Here is a 27,237-nt window from a genome sequence, read left to right on the forward strand (position 1 = left end):
AACCAGAGAGAACCTAGCATAATCTTATTGGTCGTTGAATTTCCAATTTTTTCCAGTGATGGTTGCGGAAGTGGAATATTGTAAATTGAAATATGCAAATGCAAAACATTGTTATGCTTTCGAAGAATCCAACAAGAATTATGTTTTTGATTCCATCACCTTCAATAAAGCTATTATGAATTGTGTAAGTGTGATTTATTTGCCCTTTGACTCGTATGGAAAATTACAGTTTTGCTAGGCTCTGGTGTCGCAAGGAAAAAAGTTGTTCTCAATTTTCTGGTCGACCACTATACGCTACTATAATTAGTGGCGGGTATATCCGGCCCCGGGGGTACTAGGTGTGGGGTTAGGTGATGGGTTTGTCCGAGTCAAAGGTCGAAAATCGACCCTTAGAAAGACCGAGTTTCGAAAATTTTGCGTCCATTTTTAGATGTTTTGGCCATCCTTAGAGAGGCTTTTTCCCCTAATTTCCAGCCAACATTTTCAAATTTGAGTCCATATTTCAAGAATTTATGACACTTTGAGGGATTTGATTTTTGATTTCCATAATTTTGGAACCCTTACAGAGACTCTATTGCTTTTGAATGGTTCTTTTTACCTCTTTGAGGGACTTTCGAGTGTGTTGAAAAGGGAGCCTTTATGGTTTGTACACCCGGCACCCATTTTGCCTAAGTATCCCCCCCCCCCGATCCGGCTAATTCGAGAGGAAAAAAATTTTTTTATGAGGAATCAGTGCCGTAGGAAGCATTTTCTTATTGGGGGGCTGAAGTTTAGTGACACCGCGGGGGCCAACCATGGTTTGGCCCGAGGGGGGAAATTTTGAAAATTTAAGATCTAAATTGCTTGAAAATGCACTCAAAACAAAATGCTTTCAAGAAAAAACAAGAAAAACTTTGCATTTAGCAAAATAACCATTTTTGAAAAAATTATTGGGCATTTTGCTACGGCACTAGGAATTGTCTAACTGTATTTATTGCAAAAATCGATCCTGTGAGATTTGTACTGATTTGTACTGAATTCTAAAATTTTTGCTACTTTTTTGATGTTTTTACGACCCCTTTGAGAGCCTTTTCCCCCACACATCTTCCAAAATCTTCATACTATTGTCTAAATTAAGTGAATTTATGACCCTCTGAGGGAGTTGTTTTTTAATATTTCTTAATGTTTGGCGGGACCTTTTCAGCCCGGGCAAAGGGACACTCAAGGTAAGTGCACCCTGAAGGTAAGCAACTTACCGCAACTTAAGCTTTGAAATGGACCAATATTCTCAAGAAAACGCCCAAATCTACTCAAATGGGCCTGATTTTGGGCGGCACATACGGTCGTTTCAAATCGAGCCCCCCGTTTTCAGAGACTGATTTGCTGTTTTAGGGTTTTTGCAACCTCGTTTCCTGTGTACTATAAGCTTTTTGATGCTTACTGAATGATTGCGCCTGATAATACCATAATACCCTGACATTGTCTGGTTTTCGAACGCGTAAGATTACGTAATTCAAAAACAAAACGTCAGATTTCATTCGTTCTTCTTTTTTGAAGCCGTTGCATTGAAGTGTAACTTTGTAACGTCAGAATTTGTTATGACGTATTATTTTGAGAAGTTCCCCCTCTGAGATCAGCATCAGCCAACATCAGGGTATTCTCTTGAGTCCGTCAGTAACGTAAAATAAAGCCTGGGATATACGGGAACGAAGTTGGGGTTCTTGTACCCCTATAAGGACTATGAGAGACACTTTCAACCTTTGTGGATTTTGGAATCTCAACATACCGCGTCATGGATAAGTGAGGAAACTGAAGGGCTCTCGGATGTCAAATCTGATGAGAAAAATGTCAAACAATTTCGCTCCCGGGTGGGCTTGAACCACCAACCTTTCGGTTAACAGCCAAACGCGCTAACCAATTGCGCCGCGGAAGCTGAAAGTTTGTGAGAAAGATATTTTTCAAAACAAAAAGCTTTTAAAATCTGCCAAATGACGTCACACATTTGTATTTTACAAATCAATTTAACTTGTCAATCAAATCAGATTATTTTAATATCACGAACGAACTGTGTTTTATTTTGTGCCGATTGGGCAGATCAAAAATGATGAAACGAGAAATCATAGAGTAAAAGCGAGACTGAGCCTTCTCAAAAACTTTTCTTTTCATTAGAACGTCTTGATACACGTTTTTTATAAGAACAAAATTATTAAGAACACGATAAGAACATTTTAAGGCTTTGCGTACTATAAAATATGAAGGAAAATAAGAAGATTTTTAGGCTTAAGACTCAAAAAGTTAAGAATATCCCAAGGCTTCGAAAATTTTGGATGTTCTTATACAAGAAAAACATGTACACCCAATCAACTCTTAACGGTCGGCTTTTGAGGAGTCAGGTAATAAATTTGCAATGAAATGACGTCAAAGTACGTCAAAAATATTTTGTTCTTGGTCTGAGTCTAAACCAGATGGTCCACTAGATCATTTTGTTCGAATTGCAGATTTCACGATAGATTGACCGCACCACCTCCTCCCTGGTTAGCGAGTATTTTGAGAGCAGTATTGATTTTGCCCATGAAAACGAGTTTAGCAAACGTCTTTGAGAATTGTGCATTACACTGTTTACTGGAATACGTCTTGAGAGCTTTTTTGATGGTTCGCGACTCTCTCATTAGTGCGTCAAAATCACCCTCGTCCCATAAACAAAACGTTCTTTCAAGACACAAGCTGTGTTGCTTAGCGGTTGATTTGTAGCTGGGTTTCTAGAGGAGCAGTGCTGGCATGACCATTACGGCAGTGAATGTCAATACAACGACGAGTTCAGACGTCATTCTTCCTGGTAAAATCAAACTCAGCCTTTTCACGTTTTAAAGGGGTTACTTAGACAAAATAGGTGCCGTCGGTTATGTGCGAGCCGTAAGGGTCCCTTTTTTCTTTATACCCTTGCAAGTCTCGCACAGTACCCTGAGTATCAGAGGTTGAGTTTTCAAAGAACATATTAACCTCTGAAGACCAAGTAGAGAAATTTTGTGTCAATCTAATCACTGTAGAAAGAATCAAAAATGAAGAGCAAATATTGCCATATTAATGTCTAGCAGACTTCATCAGTATGCATGTTTACTATTGGCGAATTCCCCAGAAACCTCAAAGCCCCTCCAAGTGTAATTGAAATGAGTTTCTTTTAAAAGAAATCTTCTACATGATTCCCAAATATATAACAGTAGGTACAAAACTATTAATTGTGGTATGTTGCTTCAATTGAATCGAAACAATAGACAAACCTTTATATTATGGTTCTCTATCGCTGACTCTTTTTAAAAAGCGTTGATGACATTTTTGAGTTGTGTTTTCAACGACGCAAATACAAATATCAACTTTGAACTTAAGGGCTCTGACCATAGTGAATTTTTCATAATTGCCGTGTTTAAAATGTGTTTTCTGATACTGATGTAACCAACAAAACTATGGCATGTTATACATTTTCTGTTAGACAAACTATTCCTGAATCTGAAAATTCAAAAGTTGCATTGGAAAATTCGACGAAGAAGAAAATGAAGACTTTTGCGAGGAAGAGTATTTCAACTTTGAAGAGCTTAGTTTCGGCGAAGAAAAAACATTTTGAAAAAATTTTCGCAGTAGATGGTGTATCTTTTACCGAACAATTAAAAATTTTTGCGGAAAATCTTTGTAAATGCTTCTTTGTCTCGAAATCTTCAAAATAGTGGTTTTTCATCAATTTTTGGACCTACCCCGGTGGGGTGAAGGTCCTATAAATTCACCTCTGTCCGTCCGTCTGTCCGTTCGTTACCAGCTTTTCTCGAGATTGAATCATAGGAATCATTTGATTTTTGGTACAGTGGTGGCAAAAATGTGACGGAGCCCGATTTTCGAATTTTTGGGCAAATTTGGGCCAAAAAACGGCTAAAAAACGGGTTTTTTGGATTTTGTGAAAAATTGGATCATTAAATTTTTTTGATTTTTTGCATGAAAGTAGGGTACTATCATAGGTAAAAGATGGCTCAAGCAGATTTTTGCAAAAAAAATTATTTGGCTTAAAAAACGCATGTTTATCTATAAGAATCACTATTAATAAGCATACATCAATGTCCTTAGTCAAATTACTCAATTTCTTTATGAGATAGAAGTTTTTTTTGCTCATGAGGGCTTACTTTTGAAGAATATGTGTGTTTAGACATGAAATTTTGGTTGCTTGTCGTGTTTTTATAGGAAAACTGGCCAAATTCGATATCTTTTTTATAAGCACATTATATTAGGTATTAGCTTTTCTCGAGATTGGCTCTTCCATTCTTTATGATTTTTTGCACAAAGATGCATAATTATAAACCCTCGAATGTGACTGAGCCCGATTTTCGAAAAAAAATGTTTTCGGGCAAATTTGGGCCAAAAAACGGCTAAATAAGGGTTTTTTGGACTTTGTGAAATATTGGATCGTTGTTTTTTTTCTGATTTTTTGCATGAAAGTAGGTAAAAGATGGGTCAAGCAGATTTTTGTAAAAAAACTTTTCAGCTCAAAAAACGCATCTTTATCTATAAGAATCACTATTAATAAGCACACATCAATGTTCTTAGCCAAATTACTCAATTTGTTGATGAGATAGATGTCTTTTTATGCTCACGAAGTCTTGAATGTGAAAGAATATTTCAAGAGCATGAAATTTTGGTTTCTAAACGTTTTTTTTTATAAGAAACAAACGACTGATTTTAATAAATCGTCACTATTTTTGTTCTGAATGATTGTTTAACGTTCATGCTCACGTAGATAACAATTATATATGTGTTAAATGCATTACCAGGTAGGTCACTTGTTCATCTGGATTTTGCTTAAAAAAACAGTCATAACTTTTGACACATCGTTTTAGAAAAGTTTTCCGCAAAATTTCAAATAGTTCAATTCTTTGCAGACAGTGTAAAGAAATTTTGAAACAAAAAAGTTAATTACCCATTAAAACTAAGCACTTTTTGTAAAAGAGCAACATATTATTAACATCTTTTCAAAGTTCATAACGTCATTTTTACAATTAAATTCTTAGTTACTCTTAAGGGGTTCGATTAAAAAGCAATTTATAAAGGCAATTCTTTGTTAAAAGTGTTAAGGAACCTGAAATATAACTTTTATGTTCAAATACCAAAATCCATTTTTTGACTATGGTCAGAGCAAAGATTTATTATACACTGGATAAACGACTCATAAAACGATGGAGAGCGGTCATTGTACTTTCATTGTTTCAGAAAACAATTGATGTTCTAGCTTTGTCCGCAAAGGACAACTGTCATGGCGGCTCGAAGATGTCCGATTTTTGAAAATGTTTATCAGTCTTATTTTAAAAAGTTCTCTAGCTCTTTCTTTTTGTACATTTGCAGAAAAAAAAGTTTGAAAGTAAGGCTATCATTCCAAGCTGGATACATTTGTGAAATCTAATGTGAGAAAAACATCATTAGACAAGAAATTCAGACAAAATGCTTATAGTGACACGAAATTTGCAATTGGAAATATCTTTCCAAGACTGTCCCTAGAAGAGCTGAAATTAAAATACATAAGACTTGAGTGTCTTGGCTCCACTTTGGTGTGAAAATCCTTTGGAGGCACGTGGTGGCAAGGTGGTTTTTCTGAGGTTAAAGTTTGAAAATTTCCGGTGTCAATATTAAATTTCTTATACACAACACGTCTTTTGCATCTTTCTCACAGCTTGAAACGTCATAACGACTTTATAATTAGCAATTAAGTGGAAGAATCTAACTCTCACAGGAAAGTTTTAATTCTCTTTTGGGAACTGGATGAGTGATTTTCGATAAGAAATGCAATAAAAATGCTTCGAAAAATCATTTAATGAGGGAAGGAGAGTGAACAATAATATCATTACTGCGGACACAGCTAGTACACGAGAAATCGGCAAAAATCTGTTACTTGTATATCCAGTGTATAATAAATCCTTGGTCAGAGCACTTCCAAGATCTTGGATGGTCGTCATGGTTACTTTTCTCTGCGTTGATTGCGCGCTAAATAGAATCTTGATTGGTCGGCGCAGATCGATATATCACAGGGGTACAAAACCATAAATTAGCAATTGAGTCTCTGAAAGGGTCCCAAAATTACTCTCTTGAAAAATTGTGTAATAACTGTTGCGGCATATATAATATATAGTCGCTAGTGGCTTGTATTATCCCCTGGGGGGGGGGTCACTTGGTCTTGTTTCAAAATTTATTTTATTATTACCAAAATGTTCATATATCACAGGGAGCGAAATTGGTGTCTGATGCGTTCAGAGGGTTCCAAGGACGTGTTCTTACTTTGAACGATAAAGATGATCAATGTTCAGCAAACCAATTTCCATCCGTTGATTTGGGACCTTTCAAAGGTATGTATTTTTGACCTCTGAAATCTCCCCGTCCAATATTGTTAGATGTTTGTAACTTTTTTAAAGAAAATGTGTACTCTAAAGGTTCTTATTTTCCTTGTCCATGTATTTTAACAATTTAAAACTGTCGCCCATTTCGCGCGAAAGTGGAGTCTGGCCTTAAGAGGTAACTCTGAAGCGAGTTTTAATGTCCTTCTTTTTAACTAATTTTTACTACTCAATTACCCAATTAAAAAAATCATCAAAATTCATCTTTGATTAATTAACAATTTATTTTTTATCACCAGGTGAATGCAGTACAGATCCAACACTTTGCACAAATGGAATCACCATTTCCTTTTGGTTGAAAATGGAAGAAAATGCAATCGCAAAAATGAAAAGCAAAGGATTCAACGAGTTTTACGTTTGGGCCAGTGGTGGTCTTCAACTAAAAAACAGGTAAAAGCATTTGTTGAGTATGCCGTAGTGTACCTTTATTTTTTTTCGGGAATTGAAACTGAATCTTTCAATCAATCGTTTAGGTGAAACGTATTTTCAGATTTTCGTCAGCTCGGAGATTGGTTTGTTTACTTTACCATGATTGAGATCAAACTGTCTTATGCTGCTTTAGGATAGAATTTTTTTCAATTTTTTTCTGCTGTTTTTTTATGACAGTTTGGTCAGGAAACGAATCTGTTTAGAAAATATCTAATCTCAAACTAAAACTTAATCTTGTTAGTAATTACATATGACTCTCTTTCTCTCTCTCTAATTTCATTTTCAGGGGACCAAATATTTTATTCGAATAGATTCGAATTACAGAGAGTAATTTACATTATTTTTTAGCTGAGGGGACCAATATTTTAGTTCGAATTAAAGAAAAATTTGAATAATAGAGATTCGAATCAGAGAGAGTTGATTGTGACTCTCTTTAATATAATAATAATAATTTTTTCAGGGGTTATGCATTGGTTTACCGAAACGGTGGCTTTGAGTTACATTTACAACACAGTGAAGGTGGTCACGTGATTAAAATGACGTCATTTGTTTATTCAAAATGGTTCCACATCTCTTTCACTTGGTCAGGTAAGAGATGCATATTTTCTTTTGGTTAGGTTCTCACATAGAGATTTGTCATAGCAACGCGTGTATGTTGGAATGACGCAATGGCGGGAGGGGGAGTTTAGGGGGTAGCAACTTCCGCGGCCATTCCGTTAATTTTTCCGCAATTTACTTCACACCGTTAAAATGAAAAGTGAAATTTCTTTTCAGTCGAAAATTCCTAAAACTTTGACTTTTTGGTTCCAATTCCGAAATTCCGAAATTCCGATCGATTATTTTCGCTTAAATTCTCCTGTATCCCGGGCATATAACACACAGGTTTCTCTCTCTGATAGTGCATCTAAAGTCAGCAATTCTGTTCAAATTTTCGGTGATTTCAACCATACCAGACATTAAAAGGGTACAAATACCCGTTTCTCTGCCAAACGCCAAACCTCTCCAGCTATTAAAACTCAAACTTAAAAAATTGTCAAGTTTACGTAATAATTCCAGGCGACTGGTGTACTATCTACATAACGATTCTAGTCAAGCTTAAGTACTTCTTTATTTATTTTTTTTATTACCAACATGATTATTGAATACCTTAAATATCTTTTATAAATAGCATCAGAAGGCCTCCGTTACTACCAAGATGGCGTTTTAAGTGGATCATCAACCTCCTACAGTCAAAAATTTGCTGCTTCTTCGCAAACATCGATGACTATTGGGAGACTCAATAATGGTGTAACAAACACAGAACAAAATTCATTTTCTGACTTCAGAATGGATGATTTGGTGATTTATGAACGTATCTTGGCTCTCAAGGAGATCGAGTATATGGCTGGAACAAGTAAGAAGCTTTGAGTCGTTAACTACCAGTATTTGCCAAGAATGGGATTTTTGATTGTGGAATTTTAGCTCTGGCGGTCTCTGCATAATGTGAGGGATGGGGAAACTTTTCTCTTGAAACCCCAGGGTACTGGCTTTAACGGCCTTAGGATCTTTACTAAGGGATACAAAATGACTCTTCATTCCTGTTCCTGACAGGCGAAGTCTGGACCATGTCAGATAAAAAAATCTAGTATTTCAACATGAAAAGATTTGAAAATTTAAAGCTATTTTGCGACCCTGTCGGATATGTTTTTGAAAAAACAAAAAATCTCTAGGCTGTGCATCCCCTAGCGAGCACCTCACCAAAACCCGGGGTTTTTCATCTCGTTTCTTAGTGAGTTCCTCTTTGACGAATTTCTGAAAAACGAAGCCTTTCAAGTGTCCTGACGCAAATTCGATTTTTTTCATACTGCAATGGCTTCAAAAGTTTAAAGTGACGTAAAAAAATCGAAGGCTCTGGGCCCGACAACCTGGGCTCCAATCAAAGTCATTACTTTGGCGTCAAAAGAAGCCATCAATAGACTTAAGAACTAGACTTGTCCCTCTCAGATGAAAAATTAAAGTTTACAGTGATCACAATATGTTCAAAAATTACCTATGTGTCGAGGAGACTTTCCAAACATTATTTCCCATTTCTTCCAGAATACGCACTGACTTCAAATATTTATTATTACGCACGATGGTTTTGGGCATGGAAACGATTATGGCACCACCACGAGGGTAATGGAGAAATCATGTACTCGCCAATGTACTTCCAACAAGATTCAATCAATAATGCCGGAATATTAGAGGTATGTTTTCTAAACGGCGCTTAACAGTAGATCTTGTCCACCCTCAATCTCAGAGCCCTCCTCATAGAGGGGAATTTTTATTTAGTTAATGCCAGGGTCAATGGTCAAATAAATCAAAAAAGAGATTGTGCCTGGGTAAGGGGTTGAGTCTCTTCGTCAAAGCTTTTAATGAAGTAAAATTTTGTAAAAAGTTACGGTCCCAACCTAGAAGCCTTTTATCTGTTTTCTTTAGGAAGTTTACCAAATGGATAAGATACTTCCTGGCTCGTACCTGTCTATGTTAAAAACAATCTCAAAGATTGACACTTTATTCATGACTCAGAGCGAGCGAGTGCGATTCTTTTGGCAAAAGCGCGGGAGAAAAAGCTGATATGCGGGGTGATAAAATTATTTTTCAGCTTTTTCAGCTTCGTTTCCATTCAGACTTTCGTCGTCGTGTGCAACTGTCTTAACTCAGAACATGGAGAATTGCACCCGACTGTCTGTTGTTTAGCAACTCTACAGAAACAAACAAAGAGCATTTTGGCGTAACAGCGAGACACTAGACTTTTTGTCGTGGTACGTCGATTCAATTGTGAAACTTCTTTGATGAGCCGTATGTTCAAGCAAGCGAATCTGTAGGCTTTCTGAAATATTTTTTTGATATATTTATTTTCATATTTTCAGAACAAACCTCGTTTGATGTATTCAGCAACGAGAGGGTATCACTTACGCATCTTATCGAGCTCTTACGCTTATATGGGAGATTTTGCAAGTGAGTATAACAACAACCTAATTTTGATACTTAACGTTGCATTAATCACATTAACCCTTAGACCACGAGGGACGCGTATATGCGTCCAAAACAAGACAAAATACTGAGTCTCAGAGTTTAGGCCATAGCTCCTGACCACTTGATTTAAAGGGGTATAAACCGAATGCTTTTAGAAAGTATAAAAATAGCTTTCCAATGGTACCAAAACCATCTTCTAAATCAAAAGCTACAAGCTTTTATGGCACTTTAAAGTTTCGAGTTTCAAAAAAAAACCAGCACGCACAAAGGGTTAATAATCATGTCGATACAACGTTGCAACGTTAGATAACGCTTTGTTTCCAGTTAAAAGAATTCGGTCCAAACTTTTTTTTATATTTCCCTTGTTATGCAATTTTTTAATGAGAACCTATTTTTTACCCATTTTCGGGGTTCACAGTTTTGCCTTCATTCTTAGTCTTTTCATCATATCCAGGCTACTTTCAAAGTAATCACATGGGAATGATGATTCGTATCATCCAGGGTTGGCCGGCTACTATAAGAAACCCAACTTTTATTACATTAGTTGGACCTTGCGCGGTATAAAAGTGTGCATTTCTAAACAAAATATGTGCGTTGTTATTTGGACGATTTAAGCTACAGTAAGATTGATTGGATAGCAGTTTCAGTTTCTTAAATAAGTCACCAAGTCATATCTTTTATAGAAACTTGCGTCAGTGATCCAGACCTTTGTTTGCAAGCTTCTGATGGAATGCAAAATGTACCGAGTACAATGCAAAAGAAAACTCTTCAAGCCGGTCTGACCGTCTCCTTTTGGTTGTCCAGCTACCAAGGGTCAAATGGAAAAGGCGGTGCAATTAAAAAATATTATTACATTTCCAGCGGTGGCAGAATGAGCAAAGGTGAAAATTTTAGTACATAGAGAGAACATTTTGTTTGAGCTTATTGTTTAAAAGGAGAATCATTCTTAAACTTTTCTTGTCAATAATTTAAAGTGAAAATGCTTAACCAACCACACCCACTGATCTGGAAGATAAATCGTCCTACTCTAGAAGGATATAAGTTCAAACTGAAAATGTGTTTTAGCAATCACTTGGTGTGGTTAGTAGTAGGCTGCGCGCATCCCCAGAATTTATTTTGTTATAGGGGATGCGTATCGTGCATGAAATTCTCGTCCGAGAGTTACCTCAAATTTGGGGTAACCAAAATTTGCATAAATTTACATAATTTCGTCACATCCAATCAAAGAAAGAAAAAAATGAAGTCATTGTGCTGTTGTTTTCATAATTATCAATTTTCATTCATTGAACAAAGAAAATAAGAAGTCATTGTATTGCTATGACGCATAATCAAAAAAGAAAAAAGAAAAGACGGGGGTAAGTTGGGACAGAAATATTTTAGACGATACGCATCCCCTATATCAAATCATATCAGAGGGGATGCGTGCAGCCTAGGTTAGCAGTAGCGTAGACAGGAGGGGCGCAAAATTTGTGTAAGAGAGCAGATTTTTATGACACACTTATTATCTTTTCATAATGTAAAAAGATAATTAGAGTGTCATAAAAATCTGCTCTCCTACAAAAATTTTGCGCCTCTCCTATCCTGTCTACGCTACTGGTTTAGCCTTTTTGGACCTACCTCCGGGTACCCCGGTGGAGGTTCTATAAATTAACCCATGTCCGTTCGTCCGTTCGTCCGTTCGTCTGTCTGTTACCAGCTTTTCTCAGGATTGGCTCATTAGTTTTTTCTGATTTTTTGCACAATGATGCAAAATGGCAATGCCCAGAACGTGACGGAGTCCGATTTTTGAGAAAAAATTTATTTGGGCAAATTTGGGCCAAAAACTACCTAAAAATAGGGTTTTTTGGACTTTGTGTGCAAAATCCTGTCATTATTTTTTTCTGATTTTTTGTACAAAGATGGAGGGCAAGATTCTTTAAAGAATGGCTGAAGTGGTTTTTCCCGAAAATTCTTATATGCCTTAAAAAACGGATTTTCGTATTTTGGGGAAATTCCCTTTAACCAAATAAGAAAATATAGCTTTTCTCAATGTTGACTCATTATTTTTTTCTGATTTTTTGCACAATGATGCAAAATGGCAATGCCTAAAATGTGACGGAGGCCGATTTTCGAAAAAAAATATATTTGGGCAAATTTGGGCCAAAAACTGCCTAAAAGGTTTTTTGGGCCTGAATTGTTTAAGTGATTTTCGTTTGGGGAAATTCATTTTTAGCATTTTACATTATTCAACACACAAGCTTTATTTTTCCATTCTGAATTTTTGTACAATTATTGTCACTTTTTTCTTATTTTCATCTTATGTTAATCATTAGGTAGGTCCATTCAGCATGTTGCTTGTTACTTTTTGATCTACAATTTAAAACACACTTAGCTCTCTCTCTAATTCTATCTTCAATGGTCTAAGACTTTTTTTCGAATGATAGGATTAATCGAATTGTAGAGAGCATTTTTAAAACTACTTTCCAGTTGAGGAGACTGATGTTCAAGTTCGAATTACAGAAAGATTCTAATTACAGAGATTCGAATCAGAGAGAGGTGACTGTAACATCAACCGCTGCCTATTCTCATTAAGGACGATACACGTCTTTTATGAGAACAAACTATATAAGAACATAAGGTTTCGATGGCCAAAATGTTAAGAACAGCATTTTTAGGTTTTGCAGACTCTAAAACACCGAATTTCTTAGGAAAATAATTTATCAAAAAATAACAAAAATAAGAACATGTTTAAAGAACAATTTTAGGGTTAAAACTCAAAAAAGTTAAGAACATCCCAAGGCTTCAAACATTTTGGATGCTCTTATAAAAAACGTCTAGCAGAAGCTTTTCTTCATCAGAAAGGAACCATACCCTACCTCATTTTAATTTTCATTTCATTAAAAAGAAAGACAGAAAGCAAAACTTGATTTCATCAGTCACTTCTAATAATAACCTTCTTTGGAGTTTTGAGTAAAAAAATCTAATTCTTTTTAGGTTTCTCGTTATATTACGATGGGAATGCACAAAAATGGTATCTTTTGCTTCGAACGAAGTCTCACTATTACGAAATAGCCTTCACTGGAATAACATTCGCTACGTCAAAAGAAGAACAATGGACTTTCTTCGCTTTCACTTGGTCACCAGAAGGTAGATTTTCTATTGGAAATTCTTTTTATCATCAACACTTCTTAAGGCTGGTCTACACTGCGATTGCATATTTTCGAGCAAGGCTTCAACACTATTGGTCAAAAGAAAGATGAAACAATTCCATTGGCGCGAACTGACGTAACGGTTGAAAAAAGTTGAAATGTATTCCTATTTTCGAGCGCGCGCTACATTTTTATGACGTAATCTTTTTTCCAAGCAAAAAGGATTGAAGCGAAAATGTGCGAACGCAGGACGGCAAGTGGAGACCGGCCTTTACAAACATTTATTGGGATCAACTAAACTTGATGGTTTCCTGTATACTGTGTAACTTTTTAACTTAAAATTCATTGAAACTTAGTGGCTATTATTTTTGTGATCAACTTTTGCCCCTTTAATAAGCTAAATTCCTTTTGTTTTTCTGAACAATTATCCTTAAATAAATAGCTCTGGAATACTGTAGCTTTTAATATATGTGGGTGTGTTTTTTAAAAGATCAGAAAAAAATTCTCATTTCAAATTATAACCCTTGTTCGGTAGTTGGCGTGAATATTTATGTCAATGGCAAAATGATCAAATCAATGACCCCGAAAGAAGCCAAAGCAGAGAGTACTGATTCCGACCAATTCACCAAACTTTATATCGGTACCAGAAATGACGAGCCAAAATTCCTGAGGAATATGTTCTCGATGAATTTATTGGCTATTTATTACTACGCATTACCCAAAGAACTGATCGTCAACCTTTATAAAGAAGGTAGGTTACTGAAATATAGTTTTTTTTTGTCGTTTTACAACTGTCTGATTGGTTGATTGACTTTCTCCCCGGTAGAGTTATTTCTCCGTTACATTATGGTGCTACAGTAAGAAACATGGTGGCATAACCTAGACTTGGTAAGGCAAACTTAATGAAATATGATTTTGGCGCTCCCTTTAACTAGGAAAAAGTTAATTACAGTAGTAAAATATGCGAGCAAAACATGCGCGGAATTTCTGTGTATATTCTCTTTTCGGGGTCCAAAAGCGCCAATTGCCTCTGGGAAAGTGTTCCTCGAATGCCTGTGGGGGGTAGCACTAACACAAAAGTTAGCAACAAAGAGCCCATTTGGATTTTCGGATTTTAAATCTTTATTTCTGATCATTTATTATGACAACATTTATCTGCCATTTTCAACTACAGAAAACTACAGAATATTTTAAAAACTTGAAATTAATCGAAATTACAAGCACACTTGTAATTTTCTTCGTACTTTAATTTCTGAGAATCTCAAACGCTCGGTGCAAAGCCATCGTTCACGTGAAATTCTTTGAACTCATCATAATACCCATTGATGTTGACCCAATGACAGCTTTTGTACCAAAATGCCCCTCTATGACGAGTAGCACAATCAACAGAGGGCTGGTTGTCAAGGTCTTTATCATAAGAAGTCTTTGAAAGTCACCCACTGCAGTCTAACCGCAAGGGCAAACCACAAGGGCTTTTTTGCTTGTGGTTCCCTCAAAAGCAATTCAAAAGCAATGCAACGACTTCAAAAGTGTTTTTCTTAACTTCCATCCCCTTTCAGACACATTGAAGAGTCATTTTGCTCTATTTCTCATCATTTTTCATTGAAATTTCATTTGTCTACAACCTTTTGTCCAGCATTGGAGAATACCATGTTATTCCTCGTTAATTATATGGTCAAAAAAAGAATTGAAGAACAATCAATCGTTTTTTTTTGTTTTTTTTCGAAACTTATAAAAACATTCGAAACTATAAAAAACATTTGATTGACACTCTTATCTAGATTTGCTTAAAAATTGTGTGCGATATTTTGTCAACCAATCAAAATGCTCTGAAGATATCGTACGTTACTTTTCAACCAATAGAAATTCTTGTTTACATCAGGGCGATTACAAAAAAGCGGGGTTAGTACGGATTTATCGCCCCGCTCGTCCCTTACAAATCTAAACTAAATGTAATCAACCATATAATTATTACAATTAATACATGTATGAAATGAAATTGATGAATATTCACTTCCGGCGTATTTTGATTTCGGAAAATCTCAATCGATAAATAACACCCCATGTAATAGAATCCGCGATTGGAAGTAATGCAAACTTATCATAAGCGCCATTTACATTTACACGGTGACATTTTACGAACCAAAATGCTCCTTTATGAAAAGAGGCGCACCCAGACGCTGCACCCCTATCATAGGTGGAAAATTTTGCTCCATTATGATAAGTCATGTGATCACCAGCATTTCCCGAATATCCCGATATGTGTAATTCGTATCCTGTAGATTTACTGGTTAATTCAAAATTGGAATATTTTGCCCACGTCAAAGAACTACTTCCCCTCTTTTGCATGTCAAATCGAACTTCGGAACCTTTCATAAAAGCTTGAGCTGTTAAACGATATAAGTTCTCATTACCAAGCCAGAATTCCCGATTGAGGCGTCCAAATCCGATTTCATATTCCGTCCAATTCCGATAAAAGTTTTCGGACCCGTCGACGCGTCTCTGGAAGACGGTCCAGCCACCACCATCTGTCACGTGATCACAATACACTTGAACAGCCAATGAATAAGCGTTCTTATTAATGACATACAGTCCGCTTATTCGCTCACCTTGGTCATAATGCTCCTTGCAGTCACGTCTGATGGGCTGAGCTCGGCAATCACAATAGTACTTTTCCACCATGCTGTAATCTTCAACGCAAAAACACGGTTCGCATGGATTTGTACTGAAATGACAAACTCCATTTTGCACTTGATCTTTCATGGTCAAATAACGATTCTCTTGCGTGACATGGGCCAGCTTCTGGTTGGTTTCAGCGATCTGTTTCGACAGAGCTTTAACTTGTGATTTGAGTAGACTAATATCGTCAGTGGTTGTCGATGCTTTCAAAAGATTCGGCAAAATTGCCGTCAGCACGAGTATGATTAAAGACTTCATTCTTCTCTCAATCTCTCGATAGCTTCTTTATGATTTCCTTCGATATGAAAACGGTCATATTTATACCGTCTAGTATTTCGCAAAAAAACAGAAAATATTTAGTTATACGTATTGATGTTTATAAAGCTGTGCTACATATCTCATAATAAATATCTTGAAGAGATCGAAGAGAAATTGTATCGGATGTTTGAGAAATTCTTTAAGAAAATATTTACCGTCTATTAAATTGTGATCGCAATATATAATTTTGCAAGGGTATAACTGTTTTGAAATTACCCCGACGTTTACCTAATGTCTGTCCAGTAAGCTATTTAGATAGTTAAACAACGTAGGTCGTCATTGAGTTTAAAGAGTTAAAACAGTTATATAAACTTAACTTTTGCCCATACATATATGTGTGTTTGGTCGTTAATCAGTTTTTCGGCATTCTCATAATGCGTAAGTCAAGATTTTATCATTTTTCCTATCGAAAACACCCGAAAAATCTGGAAGAAATTTGATCTCTGTTTTTCTATTTTTAGTAATACACAGGGGTTTTACACAGAGTTTTTTTGGGTGTTTTCGATAGGAAAAATGACGTAATCTTGACTTATGCATATCAAAAATTGTTGGACAACTGGTCACATCAAAGGGCACCGGTTTGAGAGCTGAGGTATATTTGAGTAAATTGACAAAGCCCACCATGGTTGGATAAAGGAGAAAATTTTTGAATTTTGAAGGGTTCAAAGTGCTATTTTGGACGGGCAGGTCTAAAACGCCTAATACTTACTACCTAATACTTACTACCTAATACTTAATATTTACTAATTATACCTCAAAATTGTTCGAAAATACCTTTAAAATAATCAGCATGCTAAATATGACCAAATTTGAAATTTTGGTGTTAAAAAAATTTCAAGTTTTTGTCTTACTTACAGCGTTTCAAAGACATGAAAATATTTTCTCTCTTTTTTTCTCTTCACTTCATTTTCCCGCGCTTTTTCTATGAAGTTTACAGACTACACACATTTTGTCGAGACACACTTTTTCGTAGGAGAAAAATTTTTCGCTTGCTTATTCATATTAGTTTTATTTATAAGAATCAGTTGAGATGATAAAGATAAAGCCCTAGAAACCAATCTCAAAAAGTAGTATGACACTTTACTCGATATGATGCAGATAAATACAAAAGGATACAATTAAATGACCTATATATTTAATCTCAAATAACGTTTAAATAACGTTTTAGCCATTTGGATCTTTATAAAGGAGACAGGGGTGTATAAGAACTAGGTCACAGTGTGGATGTAAACCACACTGAAACGACCGCCTTCCATCACGCATCACGCTCGCAAAAGAGCGCGCGCACATTATTAACGCTTACATGTCATCTGCAGTACATTTTAGATTATTCATTGAAAACATATTACAATATAGTCATTTTTCTTGTCTCGATTATTCAATTCCGAATAAAAGACATTCAACGAAAAAAAAGAGAAACACCTGGGTAATCTAGTTAAAAAAACCGAAAGTAAATGGTAGACAAAGTAACGAGCCAAGGCAAAACGAGATTAGCGTACCACTATGAAAGAAACCGCCTCCGGCGGTCGATAACTGATTTTAGATATTTGCACATGTGTTCTTATAATTAAATCAAAGTCATAATAGAGAGAGCAGTAAAAGGAAGAAAAACTAGATAAAGATAATAACCTTTTGCTTTCAAATATTTACTTTAATATTCAAATATTCTTTTAGATAACACATTCCACGAAACTAATTTTCTTAGAATATAAATTTCGAACAGGCGAAGGAGAGCCAGGGCCTGGAAGTTCTGGTCTGTAAAGTATCCAAACGGATTAGGTAGTCAGTATTAAGTATTAGGTAGTAAGTTACGGTTGGTTCGAAACGCAGGAGACAGGACGCAGGAGACAGGACACAGGACGCAGGAGACAGGACACAGGACGCAGGTCATACAAACTACAGACCGGAAAATTGTAACACATTCGTAACATATAATTCATAAAATGTTTCTAAAAACATTATACGCAATGGAAAATTATACCATATAATTATACAAAATACGCTATTTAGAAGATTTTTAAATGACAAGCCATCAATCCCAAATATTGACAAAATGACATTTAAATTATGTAAATGATGACGCTATCACAAAATACAAGGTGTGTACATCAGTTTACAACAAAATATTTTTTCATGCTACAATCCGTCTCATAATATATTTGCACTTTTGGCTAATTTACCATTTTTCGAAAATTGAAGTTCGAGCGAGAATGTCAATTTTAGGCCCTCAACTTGATTTCATCGATTATTTCGATCTGGGAGGGATTTATTGGTTTCTAGGCTATATTTCAAGCCCTACTGGACCATTTTTGAACTTTTGGATCCTCAGATCCTAAGGTCCTAAGTCTTAAGTCTAGCGTTAAAACTCAGAGTTAAAACTCTACCCTTCGAACCTACTTTAGAGCACTTACAAATCGATTGTGGTTTCAAAACACCCCGGTGAATTTCCCTTTTGTGCCAAGTATTTTGTCCTTGATTGTAAATAGGATGCTGACGGTGCAAGTAGATATAGATTTAAATATTTTGAATACATTAAATGCTCCAAGAGAGCATTTTTAGAGATATGAAAATAGTGATGTCATTTTCATCAAAAATACGAGATAGGGAATAAAAATATTGATATATTAATAAAATACAAACCTTTGACGCTATTTTAGTCAACTTTTGTTATCATACCCAAGGTGATGCAGGAGATATAATGAGATATGATAAAGTGATTGTGAAATAGCTATTTTCCTGTCAGGGGCTGTTTAAAGGGTTTAAAGATGAGATAAATATTTTTAACACATGTATTTTGTATATAACATATTATGTAACATGCCAATGTGAAAAGATAACTGCTATTATAAATGCATGATTTATGTGTAATATATAATACAAGTATTACAGGTCCGTGTTATACACGGCACAAAATGCAAAAGCACGTGGCAAGCATGTGGATAGATTTTGACATTTAAAAAGGTTCTAGACCAATAAAATACCTTCAGAATGATATTTCTAACAATTACAAGTGTTTTTCAAACATTTTCTTTGTCTTTTACATCAATTAAAGCTGACCTGTCAGCACTGTCCTGCGTCCTGTGTCCTGCCTCCTGGGTCCTGTGTCCTGCGTTTCGAACCAACCGTAGTAAGTATTAAGTAGTAGGTATTAGGCGTTTTAGACCTGCCCATTTTAGGACCCATTTCAATTCAATTTGAAAAATAATTCATGTAAAAATAATGGAAATCTTTTAAAAGTACAAGCAACATGAGGGGCCATACCCCCTGGTCCCCCGTTGACGGGACCCATGGGCATTAATTGTGAATTAGCGTGAATAGTTTTCAAAAGGGGAACGAGGAGGCGCAACCACGGTTTGCGCCGACGGGCGAAATTTTCAATTAAGTATGGATAAAATTGCCCTCATTTACTCTCTTTTTTCCAAAATATGGTTTAAACATCATTTTGAAAATTTTGAAATTTAAACCCTCCTAAATTGGCTAAAATAGACATAAAAATACGATTCAACTAATAAATATAATTTTCACGATCACGCTGAACTGCAAATTTCACGCCATCACGCCTAAAAAAACTCGATTTCACAATCACGCCGGCACTTCATTTTCACGCCATCACGCCGTTTTTTTCAAAATTTCACGCCATCACGCCACAAAAAACCCTCCATCACGCCAACCGCTGGGGGGGGCCTCCTTAATAAATTACAAGTGAAAGAAGAAATTCACTTCCACAAAAGTGATGATATTTCTTTCTCGGTATTTAAGGTATTAAGGGTCATTCTTCCAAATCTTTGCGTTGCATTGAATATGTATTTGTTGGTATTAACATTAATTGACAAATGTATATATTTCTGCAATTGACATAATAATTGCATTAATAACAAAATGTAACAAAAGTAGACGAGCTTATTCTGGTTGGTAATTGATAACTTCTGGTTGGTTTCAATCAGCTTTTTCGAATTTTGTGCTATTAGTGAGGTGGCTTGAATTAATTTGTTTGAGTAGAGTAATGTAAAATGTCATCACTAGTTGATGATGCATTTAAAACAAAATTACCATTAATATGCAGATGGCTAACTTCATACCTCTCATTATCACAGCTTATGTCATAAAATAATGACTTTTTAAAGGGGGTTTGTACTTTTAGGGTGTAATGGGATTGGCCCTATTTTAGTACGGTATTACGGGATTTGACAAAAAAAGAGACGGTATTTTAAAATCAGACGGTGACGGTATTTATCCTTAAGTTTGTCATTATGCCGGTATTTTAACCTCTACAACCCGGTGTGACGGTGTTATTTTTTTTCTTCCAATTTTCGGGATTCCGGGACTTTGACGGGAAAACGGTATTTCGAACTAGTACAAACCCTCCTTTTTTTAATACAACACTTTTTGTGTCAAAATATTTATTGACTTTTTCGAGAAAAAAAGTTAAACCCTGACATTAACCAATATTCATGAAGCTGTGTTTACCTCAGAGCAAATTTCTTTCTGTTAAATCAGGTTTGCCTATAAAGTATTTGTGAAGTACACTTTTAACGTTTGCAATTACAAAATATGTTTTCGTTTGACGTCACACGGAGAAATAAATATTAGGGAGTTTGCCCTCCTCTCAAGCTTCTTCTGACCCAGGGGATAAACTCTTCACTGTGATTCCCGATTTTAATATGTGTTATTCACGCCCACGGGAGGGGAGCACCTCTAGGGGGGGGGAGTTCACTTTTACGGTATGACGGTATTGGACCTTTTTACCCCCGGTAAATCGGTATTACGAGAAAAAAACGACGGGATTACGGTATTTCATTTTCTTCCGGTATCGGTAAATTGCCTGTTTTTTTGTCGGTATTTCGATATTTTTATCAATAAAAAACGGTATTTCGGTATAAAACTATTTACCTTTTAGTTTCTTCATGAGTTTCATGCAGAAAAATTTTCAAAAAAGATATGTCTATTCCCCTATTTTAACCAGTAAAATTTTCTTGCTCGCTTCGCTCGCACAATCTTCGATTTGCTATTGACTTATTGTCATGGTGAGGTTATTCAAAATAAGCAAAACTTTACGATATTTAAACAAATATTTTCGTTATTTTTCTGCGGGCGCATTTTTTAATGACAACTTTTGTGATGCAAATACTGCATCCAACGAATGAGTCCAGATAAAATTTTCTCCGTCAGCACTAAATGATATGGTCGTCTCTCCGTATTCACTTATATTGCTACTACAATACATTACACTGATACTGCAGTAACTTAGAGACAGTGAAGGCGGTATTTACTCCTTCAATAATTAGTAAAAGTAGGTAGTTCTAAAAACATCTTGTGCAGCATCGAACGATTAAAAAATAATTCACATAATGATGCACATGATGAGTTTTCAGGCAATCTAGGCATTCTAAATTTTAAATTTTTTCTTGGGCGAAACTCTTGGAACGCCGCACCGGGTACGGCAGGTACGTCGCTCGCCGTACCATATTTTTGCCAACAAATGGTCAGTGTTAAATGAAATCAAAAATTGTTTGGCCAAACAAGGCATACTTGGCTAACAATAGCGTATTACGGCCGTTTTTCAATAACAAAGGAGAGCGAAAATTGTCGGAAAATTTTTCGCGCGCGCTTCGCTCGCGTTCTTAATTTCCATTTATTTTATTTCCTCCGATAGGGGGGGGGTTAAACTTTATAATTCGCGTCCTCTAGTTGCACCACCTCTATGAAGCCTGTGTTGAAGTCTACGGCTTCTCAGACCATGATTGGCCCAAACCTCGATTTTAAATTAATTCTCAATATAAAAGAAATCTTACGGTTCTGCGAGGAAGAAATTATTGGGGGAATGTCTCAATCTCTTAAAGTTCTCTTAATTATGCATTTGCCTCCCGTAACAAGTAAGTAACTTTGGCGCGGCAGACCTAAAATATTGCTTTATGAAAGCTCAATTAGCTGTAAAAGAGTCCTTAAAAAGTCGACGATATCGAGAATAAGGTCACAAAACTAGCAAAAAACTTTATATATTGGCGAAAATGTTTGGTATAAGAATAGGTCAATCTGTTTAAAAGAGACCATAAAAAGGTTAAATTTAGCCCAATAAGGTCACAATCGTTTAACCAAAGATGTAAAAGCAAAATTGGTGCGTGAACGTGAAAATGTTTTTTTTCGCGCATGAATACGTGAATCGGCAAAGATTTGTGCGTGAATACCTGAATTGAGGGTTGACTGGGGGGCCTCATAAAGTACAAGACTTGTTTGTACAGTTTCTAATTTGTTACTACACAATAGATTTGATAACTGAAAAATCATTATTTTCCAACAAAAACATAAATATGATATCGGTATCGGTATTAGGCTTCCTTCACCGACGGTATTACGGTATTTGGCCCAAAATTTTGTCGGTATGAGGGTATTTAAGACCCCTGAACCCCCCCCCCCCCCCTCTAGGTGCCTAGAGGCAAAAAAAACAGATACTGTGTATGTGTGGACGGTGGTTTTTTTACCTTTTCCAAGGGTTACAAACCAAAAAAAGTTAAAATAGTCAAACATTCTCTCTTTTTTCGCAAAAATTTATTCTCTCAAAGGACTTACCCGACACTCTCCAACCCTTTTACCCCCCCTCCCCGCGGGAATTCAAGTCTACGTCTTTTGTTACTACCGTCCGAAATTGTCATCATTTCTCTCACAGAACATAAGTGAAATTGTAATTTCCAGACTCAAATATTTTCGTTCACAGAGGACGGCAAAGAGCCGGAGAAAGAACTACCCAAAGCGAAACCGGAGAAAAGATATTGTGACATCAAATATGCTGGTGCGGAGTATTGTTATGCTTTCGAAGAATTTAATGGCGTTCGAATCAGTGATTCAATGAAAACAAAACAAGGGACAATGCATTGCGTAAGTTGCCAGAGATACCGGTCATTCTATTTATGGTTAAAATTGACGTAGTGTCCTGGGACTCGGACAAAAGGAGGTTTCTGGTATGTACCCTATTAAAGGTGTTTTTATGTACGATCCATTGCTTGAGTCGGGAATATCCTAATTTTGTTCTCTTCAATTCGAAGAGCAGCGCATAATGAATGCACCTAAAGTTCCAAAATATTTCATGACTTGTGAATTAGTCAGCAGAGCATAATTCTTTACTTGAGAGACATCCGTAGTTTAACCCTTTAACTGCCGTGGCATTTTTTTACACCCTCGACCTATTTGCCCATGTCGGCATATGCCGGTAGCGATTTTCACTTCATTTTCTGAATAATATATGAAGTATCATCCAAGGACTATAATTTTGAGTTGAACATTGTAGAATAGTTATTTTTCAACATAGAAAAGTTTTTAACTAATCATTTTTTTCATTTCAAACCATCAGATGGAAAAATCTTGTAAAAAATGATAAATTTCCGGCAAATAGGTCGAAATTTTGCATGTCGGCAAATCAAAGACAATGGCAAGGAAATCAAAAATGCTTTTGTCGGCATATGCCGACATGGGCACGGAAAGGGTTAAGAGCGAGAAGTATCTATCGCTTTGGAAACTATTTTCTTTATTGCTAGGGTGCTAAATTGGTCGATACGAAATTCGAGGGTATGGAGGGATTTGCATTATCTCTGTTGGAAAGAGACAACACGTGTGCTACTGGTGATAATCCTTGGGTTGATCTCGAAGCTTTTAGAGGTAACAGTTTTCACTGTAAATGTAGGATTTATGGTCGAGAAGTCAGGGGTTTGTATTTGTCAATTTTGAATTATACGTAATTGTGCCATTCCAAATCTATTTAGAGTCCTCTGGGCTAGCTAGTCGAAATAAGCTATCATCGATATGTAAAGGTAGTACTATCAGGCTCCCAAATTTATCTTGTATTGTATTGTATTGATGTTATTGAATGCTTTTGAATATCAGTTGAATTTATTCTCTCAGCAGAGGATTTTGATCACACTAGTCTATGATGTTTGTTTTTTCAGGAACCTGCATGAAAGACCCTGATTCTTGTCGTACCAGTGGGTTTTCCATTTCACTCTGGCTGTTATTTGCTCGCTCAGATTTTGAAATGTCTAACAGTAGAATCAAATATGTTTTCACAAGCGGAGGAAATTTCAAATCAAGGTGAATAACATCCTTTGTTATTGTCTTGCCTTTTTTACAAAAATTCAGACTGCTTAAAATACCGGGTGTTTCAAAAAGAAGTGTACAAGTTTGAAGTCAGTTTGTCAGAAGTTTCTGAAGCAAATTTGAAGTATGATGGCTCGAAATTTAAGTTAGCCTTTCCTCTTCCGGATGGTGAAAAGTTTAGATTTATAACATTTTTAGTTTTCTCACAACTTCATTTCAAACGTGTACACTTTTCTTTGAAACACCCGGTACCATACTATCCAAATTATCCCTAATGGAGTGTAGGAGATCTAATGCAAAGAATGGTACGATTTAATAAAATATAACATATTGATCCCGTGTTTTACTTCTTTTACGGCAACGATCGAACACATAGAATGCTAGCTTATATAGAAGCGTGTTGCACTAGTTGTTGAAGAAAGGGAAAAGTTTCCAATAGTTCCCGTATAGCAATGTTGTTGATTCTTTATTATCATTTAATTGTTATCATTTTAGGGGGATAATGATGTGGTTTGAAGGTTCCAAAGGATTTATGTTTCGTATTCAAACATCCAAAACTTCATACACTATTTCATTGGGAAGTTTACCTTTCGATTCTTGGTTCCATTTGGTTCTTGTTTGGCCAGGTTTGTAAATATTCTTAGTGTATCAAATTGCCTTTACAAAATACCATATTGTTGTTAGTAAGAACCTTTATAATGAAGACAAGAAGGAATTTTTTTACTTTTGTAAAACTAAAATCATCTCGATATTTCCAAAACCTAGCTTCACAGGAACTTCAAACCTTTATTTTGGCTGGTTTGTTTATTTTCTGTAAAACAGATGCGATATCTACGGAAATTTCAAAATCACAATTATTGGTGTTAATGCTATATATTGTGCTAAATTTTACGGAAGATACACTCTGGTACGGGTTTTTTCGCCGAAATTTTAATTTCTGTACGAATACTTTAGGCGTACAAACTTTCGCGAGCAGAAACTTTCGCGATTTTCGCGAATTTTGGCCCTTTTCGCGAAAGTAAATGTATTTGAAAATTCTAAATAGGGTAAGTCGCGAAAGTTTATGCTCGCGAAAAATTCTCAAAAAAGTGGAAATCTATAAAAACCTCGAAATCGTAATAAATATCGAATTTTCGGCATATTTCTATCCTTTAATGCCTTTTTAAAGTCGAAGAGCAACCGTCTTTATCAGATTTAAGGAATATTTCTCACTTTTGAGGCAATTTTCATTCGAAAATTCTCATTTTTATCCAACGATTCGCGAAAGTTTATGCTCGCGAAAAAATTTTTTTCATTAAATTCGCGAAAGTAAATGTCGTACATTTCGCGATTTTTCGTCCTCGCGAAAGTTTCTGTTCGCGAAAGTTTGTACGCCTAAAGTACCTTGCAATTTTCTTAATAAAGGCTCGAATGTGATATTGAGTTACGTCAATGGGGAAATCACAAACAAAGTGACGTATAAACAAACACAAGTGCTTACTGGTGAAGAAAAGGGTGAATCTTTTGAACGATTAGTGATTGGTAAAATCAACAGTAACGAAAAGATGGGATTTGGACGTTTCCTTATGGACGATTTGGTGATTTACCAGAAAGTGATGACTATGATTGACGTAGAGTACTTGTACGGGCGAAGAGGTGAGTTTGATCAGAAGAAGGGACTCAATAACAATAATCTTTGTAACATTAAAGACTCCGTCACTTTTCCCCTTCTAGGTAGCTTGGAAACTTTCAGTAAAGAGACTCTAAAGAGATAAGTTATGTTTGCTTTGCATGCAAATGGCAACGAACTAATAAGGCAGGAGCAGACATTGTTGCCACTTTGAAACCCTAGGCTTCGCATAGCGATAGATAAATAACAGTGATTGTCTCGATGTTGTGTCGGTATCCCATTTCAAGCGAAAAACCCATAAGAGTGCTTTTTCAACATTATGTTCTTGGGAAAACTCCGGGTAAGACTTTGGCCAGAAAGCACAAAGCTCACTTGTTGATATTACTCTCCTCCCTTCAATTTAAGATGGCCAGATCATTTCGAATGTTTATTACCTGTCACGTTGGTTGTGGGCCTTCAAGAGAATGTGGCATCAACATCGACGCAAGATGAGAGGAATCATGTATTCACCTCTCTATTTCGATAACGAAAATACTGAACACGCCGCTGTTTCTTATGTAAGTCTTCAATCCTAAATTGATGATAATCCTTAATCAAACTTCAAGATTTTCTAATCAAGTTTACTTTGAAGTTTGGTAAAAAAATCAAGATTGCAAGTCCTATAATAAGGTATAAAGCTATAAGAGGGTGATTATTGAAAACACGAACAAACTCGACCTTGAATTTGTTTATGATACAGTCTCCATAACCAAAACTCTTAAAAATTTGTGTTTCTCGTGCGTTTTTGAACCCGGCTTTAGTAACCCGGTGAGACTTTATCTTATCTGAAAAATGGGCCAAAAATCGTCTATGGTGATGAGAAAAACGAATTTGATTTCCAACTGAGAAAGTTTTGATACTTTCACTAGATTTCTGAGATTAAGTTTAAAATCCAAATCATTAAAAACCCTATGTTTTGGTATTGTTACTTCCTTATTTCATCTCTTTGGCTAAAAAAATCTTATCTTAATCTTATCCTGAAAGGCTGGCTCCACTCTACTGTTTTCTCCTTAAGACATTACAGAAAACTCATACATTGAAGTCTCCATAACTCGAACACGCACGGGAAACACAAATAAATTTGTTCGAGTTAAAGAAATTTCGAGTTAAGGAGTAAGGTTTATAATTGTTAACTGAAGGGATGATAAAATTTGTTCGAGTTAAAGAGACATTCGAGTTATAGAGGTTCAAGCTGAAAAGACTCTACTGTAAAACATTTATCGTATTGCACACGAATTCAAGCGATGACTTGTATAATACGTATTGTTTGAATTGTCTGTTTGATTGTTTTTCTAGGGTAATGCGAAACTGGAATTGATTTCAGATGGGGGAAATCCGGAAAGTCTCTCCGTTGGGTACGTTTTGACCTTGTCGGCTTTTGGTGATTATATCAACTTTGGAAATTACGAGAGTAAGTTTTAGATGTTTTAAATTGTTACACCTCACATTTGACTATTTCCCATAAAAACCTCTCTAAAGTGACTTTGCACCGTAAAAAAGTTAAATTATCTAAATATTATAAATTCCAGATCTTAGATTATTAATTGACTTT

The 27,237-nt window shown here is 35.8% G+C and overlaps 1 protein-coding gene and 1 pseudogene across 6 annotated transcripts in view; one reads left to right on the forward strand and one right to left on the reverse strand.

The window, feature by feature from the left end:
* Nucleotides 1-27,237, forward strand: part of LOC136810661 (uncharacterized) — a 95,790-nt gene that overhangs the window by 20,761 nt on the left and 47,792 nt on the right. For 4 of the 6 annotated variants that reach the window (XR_010847137.1, XM_067067231.1, XM_067067232.1 and 1 more), the window contains 17 exons: nt 57-184; nt 6,233-6,353; nt 6,641-6,791; nt 7,291-7,418; nt 7,999-8,223; nt 8,907-9,055; nt 9,722-9,809; nt 10,511-10,708; nt 12,801-12,953; nt 13,491-13,706; nt 22,665-22,825; nt 23,482-23,602; nt 23,890-24,031; nt 24,533-24,663; nt 25,442-25,672; nt 26,052-26,203; nt 26,982-27,096. Coding sequence is in view for 5 of the 6 variants with exons in the window: in XM_067067231.1 (XP_066923332.1) it covers nt 57-184; nt 6,233-6,353; nt 6,641-6,791; nt 7,291-7,418; nt 7,999-8,223; nt 8,907-9,055; nt 9,722-9,809; nt 10,511-10,708; nt 12,801-12,953; nt 13,491-13,706; nt 22,665-22,825; nt 23,482-23,602; nt 23,890-24,031; nt 24,533-24,663; nt 25,442-25,672; nt 26,052-26,203; nt 26,982-27,096 (2,610 nt within the window). In the remaining variant the exon portion in view is untranslated. The remainder of the gene's footprint in view (nt 1-56; nt 185-6,232; nt 6,354-6,640; nt 6,792-7,290; nt 7,419-7,998; nt 8,224-8,906; nt 9,056-9,721; nt 9,810-10,510; nt 10,709-12,800; nt 12,954-13,490; nt 13,707-22,664; nt 22,826-23,481; nt 23,603-23,889; nt 24,032-24,532; nt 24,664-25,441; nt 25,673-26,051; nt 26,204-26,981; nt 27,097-27,237) is intronic. The other 2 variants (XM_067067234.1, XM_067067233.1) reach the window with 2 other exon arrangements.
* Nucleotides 14,624-15,911, reverse strand: LOC136810788 (microfibril-associated glycoprotein 4 pseudogene; annotated as a pseudogene).

Source organism: Clytia hemisphaerica, unplaced genomic scaffold (genome assembly GCF_902728285.1).
Source record: "Clytia hemisphaerica strain Z4C2 unplaced genomic scaffold, Clytia hemisphaerica genome assembly, whole genome shotgun sequence".
In the NCBI taxonomy this organism is placed as follows: domain Eukaryota; kingdom Metazoa; phylum Cnidaria; class Hydrozoa; order Leptothecata; family Clytiidae; genus Clytia; species Clytia hemisphaerica.